The sequence below is a fragment of the Balaenoptera musculus genome, chromosome 2, assembly GCF_009873245.2.
Source record: "Balaenoptera musculus isolate JJ_BM4_2016_0621 chromosome 2, mBalMus1.pri.v3, whole genome shotgun sequence".
NCBI lineage: Eukaryota > Metazoa > Chordata > Mammalia > Artiodactyla > Balaenopteridae > Balaenoptera > Balaenoptera musculus.
This window is the reverse complement of record NC_045786.1, coordinates 63,290,545-63,313,580: the sequence shown is the minus strand read 5'-3', so window position 1 is coordinate 63,313,580 and position 23,036 is coordinate 63,290,545. Positions and strand designations below refer to the sequence as shown.

At 41.8% G+C, this 23,036-nt stretch overlaps 1 protein-coding gene across 2 annotated transcripts in view; it reads left to right on the top strand.

Moving 5' to 3' along the window:
- The window catches only part of THSD4 (thrombospondin type 1 domain containing 4), a 583,087-nt gene that overhangs the window by 106,263 nt on the left and 453,788 nt on the right, over window positions 1-23,036 (top strand). For both annotated transcript variants that reach the window (XM_036844549.1, XM_036844548.1), the window contains exon 5: window positions 16,461-16,908. In XM_036844549.1, the coding sequence (XP_036700444.1) occupies window positions 16,461-16,908 (448 nt within the window). The remainder of the gene's footprint in view (window positions 1-16,460; window positions 16,909-23,036) is intronic.

Below are 23,036 nucleotides of genomic sequence, written 5' to 3'. Positions count from 1 at the left end.
AGCCTTGCCCCCAAAGACTAGAAGACTTGTGAGGAAGCCAGACCTTTTACTTAACAACGTTACCAAGATGCAGTGTTAATGCCATGGCAGAGAGGTGTGCAGACTGCAGAGAGCATTAACTGTGTGGGGACCACTTGGGGGAAGCATACAGGCGCTGATGTTTATTTTGGGCCAGGAAGGCTGTACCAGTTGAGAAGTCGGTAGGTAGGGTAGAATTCCAGGCCGGCCCTTAGAGGCACAAGAGCTCAGTGTGTTTGGGAAATGATGAGTGATCCTTTATGCCTGGGAAGTGTAGGGCTGGCGGCAGGAGACGGGGGAGAGGATGAAGACTGGAGCTGAATTTGGGAAGAGAGACTGAGACCAGATGATGAAGGACTTAACGTGGCGTCAAACCAAATGTGCCTTAAACCCATCTATGTTTGAACCTTATTTTCTAGGCAGAGATGAGCCATGAGTGCTTTTTGAAACAGAGGGTAATAACCAAGGGCTGTGTTTATGAAAACAAATCTAGTGGAAAGAGAAGTCAAAAGTGCATGAGGTTCCTGACCCTGACTTGGGTACCTCCTGGATGGGGATGCTATAGACAACCTGGGAATATGCACTGGGTGTTTGTCATCACTATAAATACCAGATTGGATGTCACAGAGCCAGTGCTATTCCTTACCTAGGCTATGTCGCCCAAGCACATCCAGACTCCAAAGAAGCTGGGCACAAGGCTGGTCATGGCCTTTGTTGATCTAAAATCTTCTGGGAGTATATGACTTTTCGGTTATTGACAGTGACATTTCAGAAGAATATTTTCTTCCCTAACTATTTCTGTCCCTTCAGTCTCTGGGGATTACAGTTTCTTTATAAGTGGGTATTTTGTGTCCAATTGAAATGTCTGCATACTTAAGTATTAAGTTTGCTGACTTGTATTCTCTTTGTGATGTTGGGTATACAGCAGACAAAACCTTTAAGGAGAGTTCTGACTGGGGATTTCTGCGTTTGCTTCTTATGATCCTCCCCACATCCAGCTACATTTTTAAAAATTCAGTGGAAAGCAGTTTAGTGTTATTCTTTTTGACATCACTTTCATATATCAAAAACGTGCAGAAGACAAAAAATATATATATATATTTTTTACGATAGTAGGAAAGGGTAAGAAATGACAAAGGAGTCTGCTTCAACTCCACCCTGTTGAGTCTGCTTCCCAGAGGAAATCATTGCCTAAAATTTCATTTGTATCAGTTCAGAAATGTATCCAGCATATCTATGATATATTGTATACATTTTTTTCTCTTTTCTTTTTAAACACAAATGGGGAGCATGAATGCTGAGTGTCTTATGTGTCTTGTTCTTTTTCATTTCCCTGTACTTTGGAGACCATCCTGCATCAGTATATACGCATCTGCCTCATTCTTTTAAAGAGCTTTATTGAACTCCAATATGTACTCTGACATTTACCTTAATTTGCCTAGCTCGTTATTCTCCTGTTTAAGGATGTTTAGGTTGAGTGTCAAATTTACAGTCACAACTCAGATACGCAAAATGCAATTTATTTTTCTACAACTAGGTTTGGTTCATGAGTCTCTGTTTCTGCTGTTGCAGGAAAACTGCCAACTCCAGGACACTCAGATGATGTGACATGTAATGTTAAACATGATCAGTTTGGGGGTTTATACTCAGTTCATTCAGGATTCTCCCCCTTCCTCAAATGCTACCGTTTTCCCCGGGGGCGACCTGGGTCCCCAGATGAGAGGCTTCTCTGCAGTCTTTGTTCCTGCTCCACTTCCCTGACTGCCTCCCACCCTTTGCAGTAACTGTTGCTGAGGTCTCCACATGTGCTCTAGTCAGTGAGGGCCATGTGCTCTGGGTCCTTGCGAGGACCACAAAGACCCCTTTGGGATGATCTATGAGTGCTCAGGTGGGCCCCTCCCTCCCAAGGCCTCCCACATCAGGCGCCATGTTGGACACCGGCTTCCCCACAAAGCTTGCAGGTCCCTTCTGTTCTTGGGCTCCTAAACAAATCTGGAGTTTCTATTACTCCTCACACCAGGCAGAGTATTCTGGCCTAAGCTTTGGTTACTGCCTCTCAGTTGCTCCTTCCTCCGCCTGCTAGCCAAACTCTTCATTTCCTTAGGTTTGAGAAGGTAATTCCAAAGTCATAGCATCTTCTTCGTATTCTGTGGTGTATACTATACCTCTGCTTTCTATGCCTCAGACTTTGGTTCTTGCCAGACAAAGTCCAGCTTTTCAAATTCTAAAGAAACTTCTTTTCTCCTGCTGACCTTTAGGTCTTCTCTTCTCTGGTGCTGTAATCATCAAGGTCATTCTAGAAGCACTGAGAGGAGAGAGAAGGGACTGCTGAGAGGGAGAAATGTACTGGCTAATTTCTCAAAACGTTGTCCTGTGAGGGTTGTTTCAGGTGTCCTGCCAGTTCAAGAGGGCTGCACTGAGGACTCCTGGGCTCACGTCCCTTTGTACCTCTGTAACCACCTGAAAAGATAATTCCTAGTTATGATTCCTGCTGCCCAGTATCTTTGTAAATGTCTATTTAAACCTCTTTAAAAATGCATTTGGGGATAAATTAGGAGTTTGGGATTAACAGATATGCACTACTATATATAAAACATATAAACAACAAGGACCTTGTATTGCACAGGGGACTATATTCTATATCTTATAATAACCTATAGTGGAAAAGAATATATCTATATCTATATCTATATCTATATCTGAATCACTTTGCTGCACACCAGAAACTAAGACAACATTGTAAATCAGCTATCCTTCAATAAAAAAAAAAAATGCTGGGACTTCCCTGGTGACGCAGTGGTTAAGAATCCGCCTGCCAACGCAGGGGACACGAGTTTGAGCCCTGGTCCGGGAAGATCCCACATGCCGCGGAGCAACTGAGCCCATGTGCCACAACTACTGAGCCTGTGCTCTAGAGCCCGCAAGTCGTAACTACTGAGCCTGCGTGCCTAGAGCAATGAAAAGAAAGCCCCACTTGCCGCAACTAGAGAAATCCCGCGTGCAGCAACGGAGACCCAACGCAGCCAAAAATAATAAATAAATAAACATTAAAAAAATGCTTTTGGTCATACTAATGGATTTTGGGAAATGCATTTCACTTGATAGTAATTGCAAATCACATCTTCCTCCCCTCTCTCCAAGCTTAGAGCGCTGAGTGGAAATGCCTTGTTTTCTCAGTGAGAAGAGAAAGGGAGGAAGAATGTGCACATTTTAGATGCTGGTGTAGAGGCAACCCTCAGATGCAGCATCCCTGCATCTGTAACTAGGAAACTGTGATTTTAGCTTCTCATTACCTAAGACCTGTCTTCGATGCTAAGACTGACCAGGTAAATTTGCCCCCAAACATTGGCTTGGGAAGAGTTTAGTTTTGATATGTAAAAACAGTGCAAGGTGCAAATGTGGAGTAAAGGATCCCTTTAAATCATATGGAGATTTGTTTTCTACATCTGTGACTCTATTTCTGCTTTGCAAATAAGTTCATCTGTACCATTTTTCTAGGTTCCACATATAAGCAATATTATACGATATTTGTCTTTCTCTTTCTGACTTACTTCACTCTGTATGACAATCTCTAGGCCCATCCATGTCGCTGCAAATGGCGTTATTTCGTTCCTTTTTATGGCTGAGTAATATTCCATTGTATATATGTACAACATCTTTATCCATTCCTCTGTCGAAGGACATTTAGGTTGCTTCCATGTCCTGGCTATTGTAAATGGTGTGGATATATGTATATGTATAACTGATTCACTTTGCTGTACAGCAGAAACTAACACAACATTATAAAGCAACTATACTCTGATAAAAATTAATAAAAAATAAATCATATGGGGATTATTCGTTAGATATAGTAAGATTCAACAGGATCTTAGATTTTCTCAACAGCATCTAGTACAGGAACTTCCACCCACCCCTGGTTCTGTGAGCCACCTCCAGTAATCAGTAATATTCCATCTCGCAAACCTCCTTCCCATCTTCCCTATGGAAGGATTGACTTCTTTTTACCTAAAATTCAACTCAGGTAGCTCGAGCTTGCTGCAAGGGATGCGCCTCTCTAAATGCTGTAAAACCTGGAACCTCCGAGATAAAGCCATGCAAGGAGACTTTCCACTTGAGCAGGGGCACCTGACCTCACTGCCCAGCCCCTGGCTGTCAGGCTTAGGCTCCTAGGGGTCCTTGCAGGCTGGTCCCAGGGTCTGCTGCTCCATTGGATGCTGGGGCCCATGTGTGGTTCATGTTAGCACAGATGAGAGAGGCTGGACCTCTCACAGAGACCTGACTGAGCTTGAAGGGAAAACACAAGGGAAATAAACATAAAGAGTATAAGAAATACAAACAGCCTGGCTTCCAGAGGCAGGGTTCTCTCTCTGCCCATTCCACTCCATACTGGAAACTAAGACAAGAGATGGGAAGCCATCCTGTAGTCGCAAGCAGCTGACAGACAGCCTTTCCTGGTGGCTCTCCAGCTCTGACAGGTATGCATGGAGCACCTTGACGTCTTAATTCTTCCCGCCTTTTGAGAATAAAGCTGAGTCCCAGCCTCTGTCGGATCCTCCTTTCTATTCCAAGGACCCATGTCTTCTCCAGGTGTTTGATATCAGGAATGGTCTCACCCAATAGATGAGACTTTTATTGCTACATAGAGGGATAATTCATGTACCGGAAATTAAACACAGGTAGTAAGGGGAAGGGGAGATTTTCCTTCCTTTGGCAATCATGGTTTGAGCCATTCCTTCATTTGTTATTTCAGTTTTTCAACAGTTATTGAACACCTACTCTGTGGCGGCCGTTGTACTAGGTTCTAAGGATATAAGACAAATAAGACATACCCCCTGCTCTCAAGGAGCCTACAGTCCGGTAAACTAAGGCAGACTAAAGAAATCGGCATAATAAAGGGTTATTGTGCTGTGACAATTACATGGGGTCCAGTGGAAGGACAAAAGAGAAGGACATTGATGCTATGAAGCGAAGGGTTGGGCTGGGGTTTGGACCAGGAAAAGCTTCTTGGGGGAATTAATGCTTCAGCTAAGTCCTAAAGGGCGAACAGAGAGTTGTTATAGAAAACGGTGGTGGGGAAGGCAGCCTGGAGGAGGAAACAGCATAGCCAGAGCATATGGAGAAATAAATTGGGTTGTTCTGTTGGGAAACTCCAAGAAATGTAGTGTGGGTGGTCCACGCAGTACCCAGGGTGTGAGGAGCCATGTGGTGCAGGCTGGGTGACTGAGCCAAGGACTTTGAACTTAATATACAGGGGTGAGGAGAACAGAAGAGCCAGCCGACTTCAGGGGATGGTGTGGTACTTGGGAGTGAAACAGAGCCGTGTGGCCCACAGACCAACAGCATCCCTTGGGAACCTGTAAGAAATGCAGATTCTCAGACCCTACCCCAAATCTCCTGAATCAGACTCTTTGCAGGTGGGGTTCAATGGTCCGTTTAGATAAGACTTCCAGGAGATTCTGATGCTTGTTCAAGCTTGAGAACTACTGAGAAGGAGAGTATAGGAAGAACTTGAAAGAGAACCCTTTTGCGCCATGGGGTGAAGATGATGAATTTGGGCTTGAATGTGTTGAGCTTGAGATGTCTGGGGGGATGTCTAGGTAGAGCAATTAAAGTGTAGTCAGAGGACCCACAACATCAGTGTCATCTGGGAGATGGTTACAAATGCAGAGTCAGACCCCCATCCCCTGACCTCCTGAATCAGAAGCTGTAGTTTGACAAGATCCCCAGGTGACTTGCATGCACCTCACAGATGAGAAGCAGTGCTATTCTAGAGGTTAGCTGGGTCTATGGGATTGATGCTCAAAAGAGGCGTCTGGGCAGGCAGTAGTAGACATGTGGGTGTTGTCAGTTTCAGGTGGTAGCTGTAGGTGACACACTTCAGGGTTCGTGTATAGAGCTGGGAAGAGGGAGGCTAGATGCAGTGTCTTTGCTTGAATCATCACACTAACTGGCCAGGATTAACATCACCAAGCTGCACAACATCACACATAATGAGCCCCTGGATGGTAGCCAGCCTGTTGTAAGGAAAGTGTTTTATGTGCTTATTACCCTTTCCAAAATGCTATTTGCAGCCATTTTCTCAAGAAACAACAATTTCCCCAGACATCCATAGTAGGTCATTGGAAGAACTGGGACCAGAACCTGCTGTCAGAGCACTTACTGCCCTGTTCTTGTCATTGCGGGGGAGGGAGGCATTGCACTTACTAATGTCGTCAGGCTTGGGAATGTGAACGAGCAGAAAAAAATATCACACATGATATGCTCATAGATCAATAAAAGTTTGTTAAAGGTTGTTGAAACAAGTGATGGAAAATGAATGATAAAAACTGCTTTCAGATTTGAAAAATGCATTCCTGTTGGTAACCTCAATTTGACCTTTACAACATCACTGTAAGTAGATAAGATGGGAATTATTCATGCTCCCATTTTAAAAAAATAACAGCTTTATTGATATAATTAATGTACCATAAAATTCACCATCTAGAGTGTATAATTCAGTGCTTTTTAGCATATTCACAAGGTTGTGCAACCATCACTACTATCTAATTACAGAACATTTCCATCACCCCAAAAAGAAACCCGTACCCTTTAGCAGTCACTGCCTATTCTCCCCTCCCCTCCAGCCCCTGGTAAGCGCTAATCTGCTTTCTGTCTCTATGAATTTGCTGTTTCTGGACATTTCATATAAATGGAATCATGCAATACGTGGCCTTTTGTGTCTGGCTCTTTTCACTTAGAATAGTGTTGAGGTTCATCAGTATTGTAATATATATCAGTACTTCATCTCTTTTATGGCTGAGTAATAATCCAGTGTATGGATATGCTCTGTTTTGTTTATCCAATCATCAGGTGATAGGCATTTGGGTGGTTTCCATCTCGCGGCTATTATGAACAAAGCTGTTATGAACGTTCGTGTACAAGTCTTTGCTTGGACATATGTTTGCACTTCTCTTGGGTATACACCTAGGATTGAAATTGCTGGGTCACACGGAAATACTGCATGTAACTTTTTGAGCAACTTTGAGATAGTTTTCCAAAGTGACTGCACTATTTTACGCTCCTACCAGGAATGCATGAGGGTTCCAGTTTCTCTGCATCCTCTCCCAACACTTGTTATTATTTGTTCCTTTTATTATAGCCATCCTAGTGGGTGTAACTCATTTTATAGGTAAGAAAATTGAGGGTGCATTTTTTTGCCAGAGTTTGTGGAGCTAGTAAATGGCCAAGCTTGAACTTTTTTTTAAAAGAGCAAATATGTATATGAAGCATGCTCTGTGCAAGGCATTATTTAAGTCCTTTGCTCTTAAGTCATTTATGTTTTACAACAACCTGGAAGGAAGGCACTATTATCATCTTTATTTATAAATGCATACAGGGCCAGGACTGGACCTGAGATGCAACATTTAAGGAGACATCGCAACCCTGAGAGTGAGTGTCTCCTTAAATGTTGCATCCTAAGTGCTTCAAAAAGCCTAGTGACTGACCCAAATTTCATAATTACCAGGTGGCAGAGCTGGGATTCAAACTCAGGAAACCTGGTTTCAGAGTCCAAGTCTAACCACTATGCTTTACTAACATCCATGTCCTTGACTTCCAACTCAGGCTTTTTCCATTTCTTCCTCAAGACCTAACTTTGCAAAATTAGCTAGAACTTTGACAAATGGGATATCCCAAGTAAAATCCCAGAGATGGGTTATGGGGAGACTAAGCAGAACTAATCAACCTAACAGCCCCCAGGGCACCTACCGCGAGCACCCCTGGAAGGGTTAACCGGCTACACAGATCCTCTCGGCCGCATCTGTGCTTATTATCCCAACTCCGCATAAATCTACCCAGTTCATGTCGGCCCCCTTGCAAGTGGCCAGATGGACTCTGTCCTGGTGGGGAAGAGGCCATTCTGAACCATCAGGATGATAAGCTCTGACCAGCCGGCTGTAAGGAAAACACACATTCTCCTGGCCAAGTGGGGATGAATCTGCGGCTTGTCCAACTGTTCCGAGTCAAGGATTCAGAAATCCTTTCTCTCACAAGGACACCCTAACCGGCTGCTCCTTCTCTGTAGTCCGTTTATCAGAATTAACTGGCCGTTTGTTTCTGAATCATCCTCTTTCCGATGGTGCTGCTGTTTGAGTGGGTTTTGAATGGTTCTCTGGTTTAGGCAGAGCCTCCCGCAAGGCAGAGTGAATCCAAAAATATACATGTGCACATGTATCCGTTACCCCCTCAGGGGTGATGGGCAGCCTTTGGAAAGATGCTTACACAAGTCATCAGCCAACTGTAGTAGGTTCTCCCTCTGCCTCCTCTACTTTCCAAGAGCAAGGTCAAGGCAGTCTGGGTTCAGCACCTCTCACTGAGCTATAGCAGTGCAGCCCGGCCCAGACCAGCAGATTTTTGTATATGTCACAAACTCAGAGGTTTTTATAACAATTTTATAGCTGTCTTTCTCCATGAAGCATGATACATTTTGTTGTTGAATTCTCACTCTTTTGTTTGGAATATCAATTCTGTTCTTTGACTTTGTTCCTCAAGTCATGCTGGTGATGCTGGTCCAAAGTCGTTGGTCTAGGAAGCAGCATCACCAGCATCACCTGGGAGCTTGTTGGAAACGCAGAATCCTGGGCCCCGCCCCAGACCTCCTGAATCAGAATCTGACTCTCAACAAGATCCCTAGGCGATTCCTGTGCACATTCAAATCTGAGAAGCATCACTCCATGTGTGTTTATTTCTCTGTTACCTTCAGCTGGGGTCTCCACCCAGTACTTACTTTGAAGCTAGAATTTTTGTTAGGCTTTCAGAGCTTTAAAAAAAAAAAAAAAGACAAACACACACACAGAAATTCTTTCCTTCACTTTTTCATGATGTCATTCATTCATGTTACCTGGCCTGCCACAAGAAGAAAAAAAGCAAATTACATCCAACATATATATATATATACATATTTGTTTGTTTGTTTTAAGACTAACTTCTTTTTTTGTTGTTGATTTGTCATCTAATTTATTTCAAGATTGTTATCTTTCTGCATGAATCTTTGCTAGCATTTCTTTTTTTTTTTTGACATCTTTATTGGAATATAATTGCTTTACAATGGTGTGTTAGTTTCTGCTTTATAACAGAGTGAATCAGTTATACGTATACATATATCCCCATATCTCCTCCCTCTTGCGTCTCCCTCCCACCCTCCCTATCCCACCCCTCTAGGTGGTCACAAAGCACCGAGCTGATCTCCCTGTGTTATGTGGCTGCTTCCCACTAGCTATCTGTTTTACATTTGGTAGTGTAATATGTCCGTGCCACTCTCTCACTTCCTCCCAGCTTACCCTTCCCCCTCCCTGTGTCCTCAAGTCCATTCTCTAGTAGGTCTGTGTCTTTATTCCTGTCTTGCCCCTAGGTTCTTCATGACCTTTTTTTTTTTTTTTTTTTTTTTTTAGATTCCATATACATGTGTTAGCATAGGGTATTTCTTTTTCTCTTTTTGACCTACTTCACTCTGTATGACAGACTCTAACTCCATCCACCTCACTACAAATAACTCAGTTTCGTTTCTTTTTATGGCTGGGTAATATTCCATTGTATATATGTGCCACATCTTCTGTATCCATTCATCTGTTGATGGACACCTAGGTTGCTTCCATGTCCTGGCTATTATAAATAGAGCTGCAATGAACACTGTGGTACATGTCTCTTTTTGAATTACGGTTTTCTCAGGGTATATGCCCAGTAGTGGGATTGCTATCGTATTTCTATTTTTAGTTTTTTAAGGAACCTCCATACTGTTCTCCATAGTGGCTGTATCAATTTACATTCCCACCAACAGTGCAAGAGGGTTCCCTTTTCTCCACACCCTCTCCAGCATTTATTGTTTCTAGATTTTTTGTTGATGGCCATTCTGACTGGTGTGAGGTGATACCTCATTGTAGTTTTGATTTGCATTTCTCTAATGATTAGTGATGTTGAGCATTCTTTCATGTGTTTTTTGGCAATCTGTATACCTTCTTTGGAGAAATGTCTATTTAGGTCTTCTGCCCAGTTTTGGATTGGGTTGTTTGTTTTTTGATACTGAGCTGCATGAGCTGCTTGTAAATTTTGGAGATTAATCCTTTGTCAGTTGCTTCATTTGCAAATATTTTCTCCCATTCTGAGGCTTGTCTTTTGGTTTTGTTTATGGTTTCCTTTGCTGTGCAAAAGCTTTTAAGTTTCATTAGGTCCCATTTATTTGTGTTTTTATTTCCATTTCTCTAGGAGCTGGGTCAAAAAGGATCTTGCTGTGATTTATGTCATAGAGTGTTCTGCCTATGTTTTCCTCTAAGAGTTTGATAGTGTCTGGCCTTACATTTAGGTCTTTAATCCATTTTGAGTTTATTTTTGTGTATGGTGTTAGGGAGTGTTCTAATTTCATTCTTTTACATGTAGCTGTCCAGTTTTCCCCACACCACTTATTGAAGAGGCTGTCTTTTCTCCACTATATATTCTTGTTTCCTTTATCAAAGATAAGGTGACCATATGTGCATGGGTTTATCTCTGAGCTTTCTCTCCTGTTCCATTGATCTATATTTCTGTTTTTGTGCCAGTACCATACTGTCTTGATTACTGTAGCTTTGTAATATAGTCTGAAGTCAGGGAGTCTGACTCCTCCAGCTCCATTTTTCGTTTTCAAGATTGCTTTGGCTATTTGGGGTCTTTTGTGTTTCCATACAAATTGTGAAATTTTTTGTTCTAGTTCTGTGAAAAATGCCAGTGGTAGTTTGATAGGGATTGCATTGAATCTGGAGATTGCTTTGGGTAGTATAGTCATTTTCACAATGTTGATTCTTCCAATCCAAGAACATGATGTGTCTCTCCATCTATTTGTATCATCTTTAATTTCTTTCATCAGTGTCTTATAATTTTCTGCATACAGGTCTTTTGTCTCCTTAGGTAGGTTTATTCCTAGATATTTCATTCTTTTTGTTGCAGTGGTAAACGGGAGTGTTTTCTTAATTTCACTTTCAGATTTTTCATCATTAGTGTATAGGAATGCAAGAGATTTCTGTGCATTAATTTTGTATCCTGCTACTTTACCAAATTCATTGATTAGCTCTAGGAGTTTTCTGGTAGCATCTTTAGGCTACTCTTTGTATAGTATCATGTCATCTGCAAACAGTGACAGCTTTACTTCTTCTTTTCCGATTTGGATTCCTTTTATTTCTTTTTCTTCTCTGATTGCTGTGGCTAACACTTCCAAAACTATGTTGAATAATAGTGGTGAGAGTGGGCAACCTTGTCTTGTTCCTGAGCTTAGTGGAAATGGTTTCAGTTTTTCACCATTGAGGACAATGTTGGCTGTGGGTTTGTCATATATGGCCTTTATTATGTTGAGGAAAGTTCCCTCTATGCCTACTTTCTGCAGGGCTTTTATCATAAGTGGGTGTTGAATTTTGTTAAAAGCGTTTTCTATGTCTATTGAGATGATCATATGGTTTTTCTCCAATTTGTTAATATGGTGTATCACATTGATTGATTTGCATATATTGAAGAATCCTTGCATTCCTGGGATAAACCCCACTTGATCATGGTGTATGATCCTTTGAATGTGCTGTTGGATTCTGTTTGCTAGTATTTTGTTGAGGAATTTTGCATCTATGTTCATCAGTGATATTGGCCTGTAGTTTTCTTTCTTTGTGACATCTTTGTCTGGTTTTGGTATCAGGGTGATGGTGGCCTCGTAGAATGAGTTTGGGAGTGCTCCTCCCTCTGCTATATTTTGGAAGAGTTTGAGAAGAATAGGTGTTAGCTCTTCTCTAATGTTTGATAGAATTCGCCTGTGAAGCCATCCGGTCCTGGGCTTTTGTTTGTTGGAAAATTTTTAATCACAGTTTCAATTTCAGTGCCTGTGATTGGTCTGTTCATTTTTTCTGTTTCTTCCCAGTTCAGTCTTGGAAGGTTGTGCTTTTCTAAGAATTTGTCCATTTCTTCCCAGTTGTCCATTTTATTGGCATATAGTTGCTTGTAGTAATCTCTCCTGATCCTTTGTATTTCTGCAGTGTCAGTTGTTACTACTCCTTTTTCATTTCTAATTCTATTGATTTGAGTCTTCTCCCTTTTTTTCTTGATGAGTCTGGCTAATGGTTTATCAATTTTGTTTATCTTCTCAAAGAACCAGCTTTTAGTTTTATTGATCTTTGCTATCGTTTCCTTCATTTCTTTTTCATTTATTTCTGATCTGCTCTTTATGATTTCTTTCCTTCTGCTAACTTTGGGGTTTTTTTGTTCTTCTTTCTCTAATTGCTTTAGATGTCAGGTTAGGTTGTTTATTTGAGACGTTTCTTGTTTCTTGAGGTAGGATGGTATTGCTATAAACTTCCCTCTTAGAACTGCTTTTGCTGCATCCCATAGGTTTTGGGTTGTCGTGTTTTCATTGTCATTTGTTTCTAGGTATTTTTTGATTTCCTCTTTGATTTCTTCAGTGATCTCTTGGTTATTAGGTAGTGTATTGTTTAGCCGCCATGTGTTTGTATTTTTTACAGATTTTTTCCTGTAATTGATATCCAGTCTCATAGCGTTGTGGTCAGGAAAGATACTTGATATGATTTCAATTTCTTAAATTTACCAAGGCTTGATTTGTGACCCAAGATATGATCTATCCTGGAGAATGTTCCATGAGCACTTGAGAAGAAAGTGTATTCTGTTGTTTTTGGATGGAATGTCCTATAAATATCAATTAAGTCCATCTTGTTTAATGTATCATTTAAAGCTTGTGTTTCCTTATTTATTTTCATTTTGGATGATCTGTCTATTGGTGAAAGTGTGGTGTTAACGTCCCCTACTATGATTGTGTTACTGTTAATTTCCCCTTTTATGGCTGTTAGCATTTGCCTTATTTATTGAGGTGCTCCTATGTTGGGTGCATAAATATTTACAATTGTTATATCTTCTTCTTGGATTGATCCCTTGATCATTATGTAGTGTCCTTCTTTGTCTCTTGTAATAGTCTTTATTTTAAAGCCTATTTTGTCTGATATGAGAATTGCTACTCCAGCTTTCTTTTGATTTCCATGTGCATGGAATATCTTTTTCCATCCCCTCACTTTCAGTCTGTATGTGTCCCTAGGTCTGAAATGGGTCTCTTGTAGACAGCATATATACGGGTCTTGTTTTTGTATCCATTCAGCCAATCTATGTCTTTTGGTTGGAGCATTTAATCCATTTACATTTCAGGTAATTATCGATATGTATGTTCCTATTACCATTTTCTTAATTGTTTTGGGTTTGTTATTGTAGGTCTTTTCCTTCTCTTGTGTTTCCTGCCTAGAGAAGTTCCTATAGCATTTGTTGTAAAGCTGGTTTTGTGGTGCTGAATTCTCTTGGCTTTTGCTTGTCTGTAAAGGTTTTAATTTCTCCGTCGAATCTGAATGAGATCCTTGCTGGGTAGAGTAATCTTGGTTGTAGGTTTTTCCCTTTCATTACTTTAAATATGTCCTGCCACACCGTCTGGCTTGCAGAGTTTCTGCTGAATGATCAGCTGTTAACCTTATGGGGATTCCCTTGTATGTTACTTGTTGGTTTTCCCTTTCTGCTTTTAATATTTTTTCTTTGTATTTAATTTTTGATAGTTTGATTAATATGTGTCTTGGCGTGTTTCTCTTTGGATTTATCCTGTATGGGACTCTCTGTGCTTCCTGGACTTGATTAACTATCTCCTTTCCCATATTAAGGAAGTTTTCAACTATAATCTCTTCAAATATTTTCTCAGTCCCTTTCTTTTTCTCTTCTTCTTCTGGGACCCCTATAATTCGAATGGTGGTGCATTTAATGTTGTCCCAGAGGTCTCTGAGACTGTCCTCAATTCTTTTCATTCTTTTTTCTTTATTCTGCTCTGCAGTAGTTATTTCCACTATTTTATCTTCCAGGTCACTTATCCGTTCTTCTGCCTCAGTAATTCTGCTATTGATCCCTTCTGGAGAATTTTTAATTTCATTTATTGTGTTGTTCATCACTGTTTGTTTGCTCTTTAGTTCTTCTAGGTCCTTGTTAAATGTTTCTTGTATTTTCTCCATTCTGTTTCCAAGATTTTGGATCATCTTTACTATCATTACTCTGAATTCTTTTTCAGGTAGACTGCCTATTTCCTCTTCATTTGTTAGGTCTGGTGGGTTTTCGCTTTGCTCCTTCATCTGCTGTGTGTTTCTCTGTCTTCTCATTTTGCTTAACTTACTGTGTTTGGGGTCTCCTTTTCGCAGGCTGCAGGTTCGTAGTTCCTGTTGTTTTTGGTGTCTGCCCCCAGTGGCTAAGGTTGGTTCAGTTGTTTGTGTAGGCTTCCTGGTGGAGGGGACTAGTACCTGTGTTCTGGTGGATGAGGCTGGATTTTGTCTTTCTGGTGGGCAGGTCCACGTCTGGTGGTGTGTTTTGGGGTGTCTGTGACCTTGTTATGATTTTAGGCAGCCTCTCTGCTAATGGGTGGGGTTGTGTTCCTGTCTTGCTAGTCATTTGGTATAGGGTGTCCAGCACTGTAGCTTGCTGGTCCTTGAGTGGAACTGGGTCTTGTCGTTGAGATGGAGATCTGTGGGAGATTTTCACTGTTTGGTATTACATGGAGCTGGGAGTTCTCTGATGGACCAATGTCCTGAACTTGGCTCTCCCACCTCAGAGGCACAGCCCTGATGCCTGGCTGGAGCACCAAGAGCCTTTTGGGAGGTCTGAGGTCTTCTGCCAGTGTTCAGTAGGTGTTCTGTAGGAGTTTTTCCACATGTAGATGTATTTCTGATGTATTTGTGGGGAGGAAGGTCATCTCCACGTCTTACTCTTCCGCCATCTTGAAGCTCCTCCTAAGACCAACTTCTTAATTGCATCTCTCAAAGCAGCATTATGGATCCCCCCATCATTCATAGAGTCCTAAGTGTTGCCAAGATTAATTGAGAAATGCCTAAACGCAAAATAAACACTAGCACAGTTTAATTCAAAACTGTATCAGCTAAGAATGAAGGTGCAATTAGTGATAAAGATGTTAATAATTACTTGTGGTCTGTTAAATGTTGCGTTCAGTGGTTATGTAGAGTGAAGCAAGAATTTCCTCATGAGTGCAGAAATTAATGTTTCACCTTGATTGCTATTTTAATGTGCTTATTTTAATGGGGCCATCCTGTAGAAACTCTTGGGCACATTTCCAATTTTACATAAATGTAGAATTAATTATTATGGAAGCATAAAATTTTAGAGCTGGAATGACCTTCGTGGTCATTTAATCCAGTTCAGTCATTTTACAAATAAGTAAGAGCTATATGTCTTACTTAAATCCTTCCACAGAGTGTTGGAACCTTGCTTCCCAACTCTCAGACCAGTGATGGTGAAACCTTCTCAGATCCCCGCAGACAGAAGGGTGAGGAATTCTGAGGCATTCTCTTGACTCAGAATTCCTGACGCATTGCTTGTTGTATTGCTCCCAAGGCTGTTACCCCACCTTGTGTTATGTTCTAGTTACTTTCAGTTGTACGGTTGGGATCTTGGGAACCCCCTCTGATTCACTTTTATATTTCTTCATCATTCCTAACTCTGTATTTTGCAAACAGTATTTTCACAATACATTTGTATGCAGTGGTGTGCTGGAGTTTGTTTTTCCCTGCTTGTTAGAGATGATTGTGTCTTCACATTGATAGCTTGAAATTGGCCATGGTGGGAGTACTTACACCGTGGAAATGGAGAAATGGCACAAATCAGGGCTTTCCACCCCCCCGCCCCGGAAAGCCAGTTGTTGGAAATTTACATGCACACTTCTGTTTACATGATTGTCATAAGACCTCACAAGGCAGCTGGTCTTGACAAAACCTAAAGATCCGTACCAATGTGAAGATGACCGTTTACTCATTGTTCCACGTGGGTTCCGCATTGTTCAGCCTCCTCTCATTTCATCAGGGATTGAGTTTGACCCAGAGCAAGTCACGCCTCAGGACTGCATTAGTCTTTGGTTGCTTAGCTAGGGTCCATTTACCTGGAAAAGCTATTTGGGCATGAATGGTCATGGAAACAGGGTCTGAAATATCAGGTACAATTAAATGAGAAAAAAACGCCCACAAACTATTATCTGAAAAAAAGTGAACAGGATGTTACTCTGGCTGAAATTACAATTCTATCTTTATTCTTCTCAAAAAACCTTCAGTGGCTCCCTACAACCTACAAAAACACCCAAACTCCCTGACATAAATCACATACTGGCTGCAGCTTACCGTTCTAACCTCGTTTTCCACCAGTCACATCACCCACTGTTGATTCCCACCTTCATTCTACATGGCAGCCCCTGTAGAGCCTGTGTTCCAGCCTTCAGAATCTTCCCTTCTCCTGGAAAGCCCTCTTTTACCTCCCTGTTCCACTGTAGGCTCTCTCCCAGGCTTCTGTTCCTACCCAGTTCCCTCTCCCATGGATCAAAGCTTCTGGGTTAACATGAAAATCCTCTCTTGTGTGTCTCTCTTTAGGAGCAGGACCCGAGGTCCCATCGGCCCCGGCATGTATGGCTATGGTAAGGCCCCATACATCTTACCACTGCAGACGGACTCTGCACACCTGCCACAGAGGCTTCGGAGGCAGAGGCCCTCATCCCGGAATTCCAGGTCCCAGGGGGCATCTGGTTCTAGCCATGGCTACAACCTTCCAGCCCACCGGGGCCCCCGACATGGACCTCTGTACCAGAGTGACAGTGGCCCTCGTCCTGGACTGCAAGTCTCAGAGAGCTCCATCTACCAGCTGCCTCTGACCCATGACCAAGGCTTCCCTGAAGCCTCAAGTCTCTTCCACAGCCCAGAAACAAGCAGCAGCCCTGGCCTGGGGGCCCACAGGGCAGCTCAGAGCTTCTCCCAGCCTGCCCGATCTACAGCAATCTCCTGCATTGGGGCCTATCGGCAGTACAAGCTGTGCAACACGAATGTGAGTATACACCGCCTGAGACTGGCCCTGGAAACAACTGCTACTCTTACCTTTCTGCTGGTTGGCAGTAAACATGGTGGAAGACAGAGAGGGCATGGTTTTCTAGGCCACGTGAATGCACCTTTTAGCTTCCCTCCCTTTCATTTCTCTTCATGTGTTCTTCCCATATACTTTTCTTTTTTATAAGATTATTACTTTAGTAACTTATGGATAACTTCTTGAATCACTTATTGACAATCACTATTGCTGCATATAGCAAACAACCCTCACATTCTCAGTGGCTTTATATCAACAATATTTTTTCTTTGCTCGTGGGTCTGCGAGTCAAGTGCAGTTTGGCTAATTTAGGGCAACCAGTGGTGGTGTCAAAGATGTGGGAGTTTGGGGAGGTTTGACCAGCATGCGTATCATCCAGTAAGTTTCCTGGAGGCTCCCTGCTCTTCAAGGCATAAAGACTTTGCATATTGTACCGTGAAAAAGTCTGATAGTGAAAAATTGCTGAAGATTCTACAGCTAATGATTCCACAGCAAGGCGAATTATAAATGGAAACTACATAAGATGACCAAATGTGTTTTTAAAAATAAATATCAGTTTAAAGACTTTATATAAAAGAGAAAGGAATGAGAATGTCTAAAGGTTAAACTTCCAAGTTACTATATTTTTCATTAATAATTTAATCTGCCTTAATAGTCTGTTACTGGGTAACAGGACAGCTGTTATATATTAGCTTCAATTTCCTCATTAAAAATATATTTCCTGCCGTAGAGTCCATAGAAATGACTTAATTTGTGATTTTAATAATTCTTCTGAATGCCTGGATTGCTTTTCAGCTTGTTCTTCCACTGACAGACTTCAGGAATTATTGATTTTTGTAAAGCAGTAATTTTCCTAAAGCCTAAAGTAATTTTCCTAAAGCCATCAGTCAACTAGAAAGTCTTAATTGAGCATCATTGCTTGTCTTGTAACGGACCAGGCTCCGTGGAAGATAGAAGTCATATTATCTACCTCATGGAGTTGTTACAGGGATCAAATGAGGTGATGTTAAGAAAGTGCTTTATAAATCAAAAAAAATACTTGTGTCCATGATAAGACACAGTCCCTGTTCTGGAATATCCATTGCAATTTTTAAAAAATGAAATGAATTCATTTCTAATGTAGAATATATTCTCCCACTGACTAGTATGTGTCAGTTTTAAGGACCAAGTAATCCATAAAGAGAAGGGAAAAGAGAGAAGGCATTTGACATATATGTGGACCTGATATCTACTTAGCATTTCGTTCATTTAACCTACGTTTTTGAAGCATACACTTTTTTCCAGACCTATGCTGCCAACAGCAGGGCTGTCTCTTCTCATGTAAAAGCTGTGGCTTCTCCGGGTGCTGGATAACTCCACTACCGAGGAGATTGAATTGCAAGGAATATTTTAAAATTCTTGTGAATTCATGATGTCTGCATGATTTTGGATGTAGGTAAAACAGTGTCTCACACATTTTCTTAGACAAAGAAGTAAATGTTGACAGAGGATTGTACAGGTTTAATTCCCTTCTTTTCACTGTAACATTTTGCATGCCGTCACCCCAAGTCACATCCTACTTACCCTTATTGAGAGATAGCTTTCCTTAGAGGTCCCATTACTACATATCTTCTTTTTATAAGCCCATGGCTTCTTGTGACTTGGGCCATGCCCCGTGGACACTTTAAAACTCCCTGTGTTAGTGGTCCCCCAAACCACTCCTAGGTTTAATGATTTGCTGGGAAGACTCACAGGACTCAACATATAGTTGTATGCACAGTTATGATTTATTACAGTGAAAGGATACAGAGAAAAATCAGCACAAAGAAAGGTGCATGGGGCCAAGTCCAGAGGAAAGCAGGGACAGTCTTCCAAGAGTCCTGTCCCTGTGGAGTTGCACAGGATGTACTTCGTTCCCTCAGCAATGAGTTGTTACACACGTGAAGTGTTGTCTACCAGGGAAGCTCATTACAGATTCCGTGGCCAAAGTTTATATTGGTGGCTAGTCACATAGGCACCCTTTGCCTGCTACATACTGAAGTTCCAGGTTCCCAAAACGAAAGCAGGTGCTTAGCATAAAATATATTGCTTGTGCATATAGTTGGAGCATAGTGAGTCACTCTTATCACTTAGGGAGTGGTGGGAACCCTTTTGAAATCCAAGTTCCCAGACATCAGCCAAGGACCAACCTTGCAATCAGGCCTTTCTAAGGAGAGCAGTCTCCGTCTTCTGTGTTGTCTTATTTGCACATCCTCCACGTGGACCCATGTGCTCCAGCATCTTAACATCAATGACCTTATGTAGACATGTACGTATCCTCCTCGATGTCCAAGTGAGGGGATGGCATGAGTCTCCCAATTATGTAAATCTTCCTACTGAAAAAAGAAAGAGGTGAAGGGTAATACTGTGAACAAGGAATGAAAGTTATCACTTATGTCCTCTTCAAAAATTAGAAAATAATGCATACATTTCGAGTTCTCACCCAGTTATTATCTGGGAGAAGAAAAAGAAGGGAAAGTAACCCAGGGTAGGTTGGAAATATCTACTGATTTCAGAACTTCATCCCTTTAACCAAGTGCCCAGTGTATCCCACCCCAGTTCTTGACGGAATGCCCCCTTTCTAAAACTACCCCACAGTAAAGGGCTCAGTTCTGAGCTGTGAGGTCACGCGTATGACGGGTGGTTTGAATTAGGAGAAATGTTTTTGCAGGCTTCCCAATCTTATCACTGGTCACAATCCCTCCCTCAACACAGCAGAGAAGGTGCTAAATGCAGCTACTTGTAGGTCATAGCACTTGGTGCTGGAGCACTTAGTGAGGGGGAAGGAGCTCTGAGAGCACAGGGCAGGAGGCCACAGGGTTGGGGAAGGGAACAATTGAGCTGGGCTTTCAAGGATGGCAAAAAAAGGGATAAGAGCATTTGGGGCCAAGGAAGCAGCTTAGTCAAGGACAAAAACGCAGGACTGTTTCAGGATCTTGGGTGCTGCGGTGACTGCCAGGTGGTAGGGACCCTCCTTTCCCTCCCACCTCCTTCTATCCACTTTAAATAATCACGGTCTTAATGGGAAACTTATGCTTTAACATCTCAGAATACAGAAGTATCACACGGTCTTGCTGGACTTTCATACATGAGATTGATGGGTGAGAAACGTTTTAAACACAGTGAAAAATCAGACAGCAATTCTACTCAGCTGGTTTAATTGGATGTTAAGCCTGCAAGACAGTGTGGAACAGTGAGTTTGGGAGCTAAGTTGAGCTGGATACAAACCCCAGCTCCAACACCGGGAGCTGAGTTTCCTTGGACAAGTTACTTAACTCTTTGAGGATCATCTGTGAAGTGGGGAGAATAATAGTACCTGCTCCATAGGGTTGATGTGAGGTTCAGATAAGGTCATGTGTAAAAGGAGCGTGGCACGTGCTGACACATTGTTAGTAAATAAACCATTTGGACCTGGATAAGTGAACGTGGCTGAAGATAAGAATGGAGTAAGATGTCTGCATATCTGAACAGCTCCCAATTCCTAAGGGCTGAGTCATGGAACTGTGGATGAAATGGTCAGACTTGCTCAGAATCCCCTTTTGTCCTTTGGGTTAGCTGTGCTTGAGAGTCCTTTCCCTTTGCCCAAGAATAAAACAAGATTGCTGAGAGACCCAGCATTTTCGCTGTGATGTGGCTTTCAATGTAATCACCCTTGGGTCATGTTTAAAAGTGATAAAAGTCAGCCTATAGGTAACTTCATGCCAATGAAGCCTTTATACCCTCAAATGTGCATATTTAATATTAAGCCCTACCTTGTGATGTCATCTGGGAATTTTAAGCATGCTAGTTTGTCTTTAGGATTGTTCGGTTCATATAAGATGTCCTCTATGAAATAGCACTTCAGTATCAGTAATAAATGCAGCACTAATGATCCCTGAATGTAGACTTTAAAAATAAGGAAGGTTTTCTTTTTCCTTGCCTACAATGTGTATGAGGAAGTGAAGGTGGTACACTCCAGTAAAAATAAAGAATCTGTGGTCTTTTAGAGCAGGCATCATCTTAGACGTCTACTAGTACAACAGTCCAAGTCGCTCACTATTGCGGGTTTTTGCTTGGAGACCATAAGCACGGCACTGACATCGACTGAGTGGGGTCAGGGACGCTGAAATTAGAGCAAGCTCTGAGCCTAAGCTCAAAGTCCAGCGGGAGAGAGAGACTCATAAATAGGTAATAACAAGCGCAGGGCACAGGCACCACGCTACACGCTGTGTAGGCACTTTGAAATTTCCAGGTAGTGGAAATGAACCTGGCTTGGGTGGAGGCAGCAAAGGCCTCCTGCAGGCGATCCAGCGGAAGGGAGAGTTTTCTAGGAAGAGGGAGTGACAGGGATCCGAGAGCCCCTTTGCGCTCCCTCCCGTAAGGGCTGAGCATCAAGAAGGGGCGCTTGGAGGACCTCTCGGTGGAATGAGATGCTTTTGCCATGAGCGGTGGCTTCACCTGCAAGTATGTCTTCAGCAGTGAAGGGGCAACACAGAGGTGTCCATGGTTTATCCACAGCCCTGCACTTCCTCAGCTAGGGCTAAAAGTTATAAGTATTCAAGCAGTCGAGGAAATAGATAAGTTTCTTCTTCATGGACTTTCATTGAAGGTTAAGACCTGGGAGCAAAAGAACTAGAGTCTTTATAGGGGTGACACAGGGGAAGGAGAAAACCAAACCACAATTCTTCCTGGTGCCCGTGGAGATGTAGTAAAAATACAGTTCTTTTCTACTAGCTGTTTCTGGGGTTTTGTATTATTTTTTGCAAAATACATGAACCAACCAAGACACCTTATGCCCTTTGTCCTGGAGACCTAGGTGTCTCTCTCCCTCCTTCTTCTCTTAAGCACTGTGAGTTCAGTGCTTCCTCCCTGGAGAGGGGACTGACACACAGGTTCCTTCTGGATCAGGGAGGCTGGAGGGAGTCACCAGGTGCAAGACGGGGGCAAGCTTTCGAGTTTTTAAAGGGCTTTGCTGCCAAAGGAAGTATGATCCTGAATTTAGACTGAGTGCACTTAACGTTTCAAGGGGAAAAACCTCTGGGGCTAAAAAGCAGCTTTTAGCAAACAACGGCTGTGATGAGTTCTGGTATCAGTGACTCTCCAGTAAATTTCCCTGGGGTGGGACTGACTTCTGACAATGGGTTTATCCATGTGGACTTGTTTCTGGCTCAAAGTAAGTGAAAATGAAGGGAAGATGTTGGACAAATCTCAAATATAGCTAAACTCTCTTTAGGCAGATTCTAATTCTATCCCATTCCTAGTCTCATATGAAATGAGACTAGGAGCTGACAGACAACTTCCTGCGTGCAGTTTAAGGAGAAACTTAGCAAATGGGCCACGTCAAGAAGTCAGTGCAGTTCTGTAAGGTGTAAAACATGCCAGGAAATGTGGGACCAGTTAGTGGATGGACGGGTCATCTAACTTGAGGGCTCAGCGTAGGTTTCTCCTATCATGAGCTTGTCACCAGCCTCCTTATCTGTGAAATATATGCTAGTGTCAGTGCTTTTTGCATTATTCTGCTTTCCGTCTTCTCAGACCACTGGCAATTTTCCATAGAAAGTTCTCTTATTGACTTTCATATGTATATGAAAAGTGGCCTTACATATATATATATATGAAATAGGTATATGAATAGTTTGTGAACATACACATATTGAATATATTAAACACGTAAATATTAAATATAAATATTCAAATAAATTTCATATAGATATATTTCATAGGTATGAAATATAGATGTGTGAATCATGCACATATATATGAATTGTTCACAACTGTCACTTTTCATGATTATAAAAAGTAGTACAAATAGGAAGAAATATCACAGTGGTAGAGAGAGGTGTCTATATCCTAGTCCCTCTCCCAAGATGGACTCACAGTCAGTCATTTAAAAGTTTTACTCTCATTCTCTCCGTAAGTCTAAATAGTGTACCAACATCTCTGCTTCTTGATATATCAACTTCAAATTTTCTCTGACTCCTTACGCTGAAAGAGGAAGAAATGATCCTCTTTCCTTCCACTCTGCTGACCTCTGCTAACCACATTTTATTTTCACTTATATTTTTATTATATATAGTATATTAACAATTTTTATT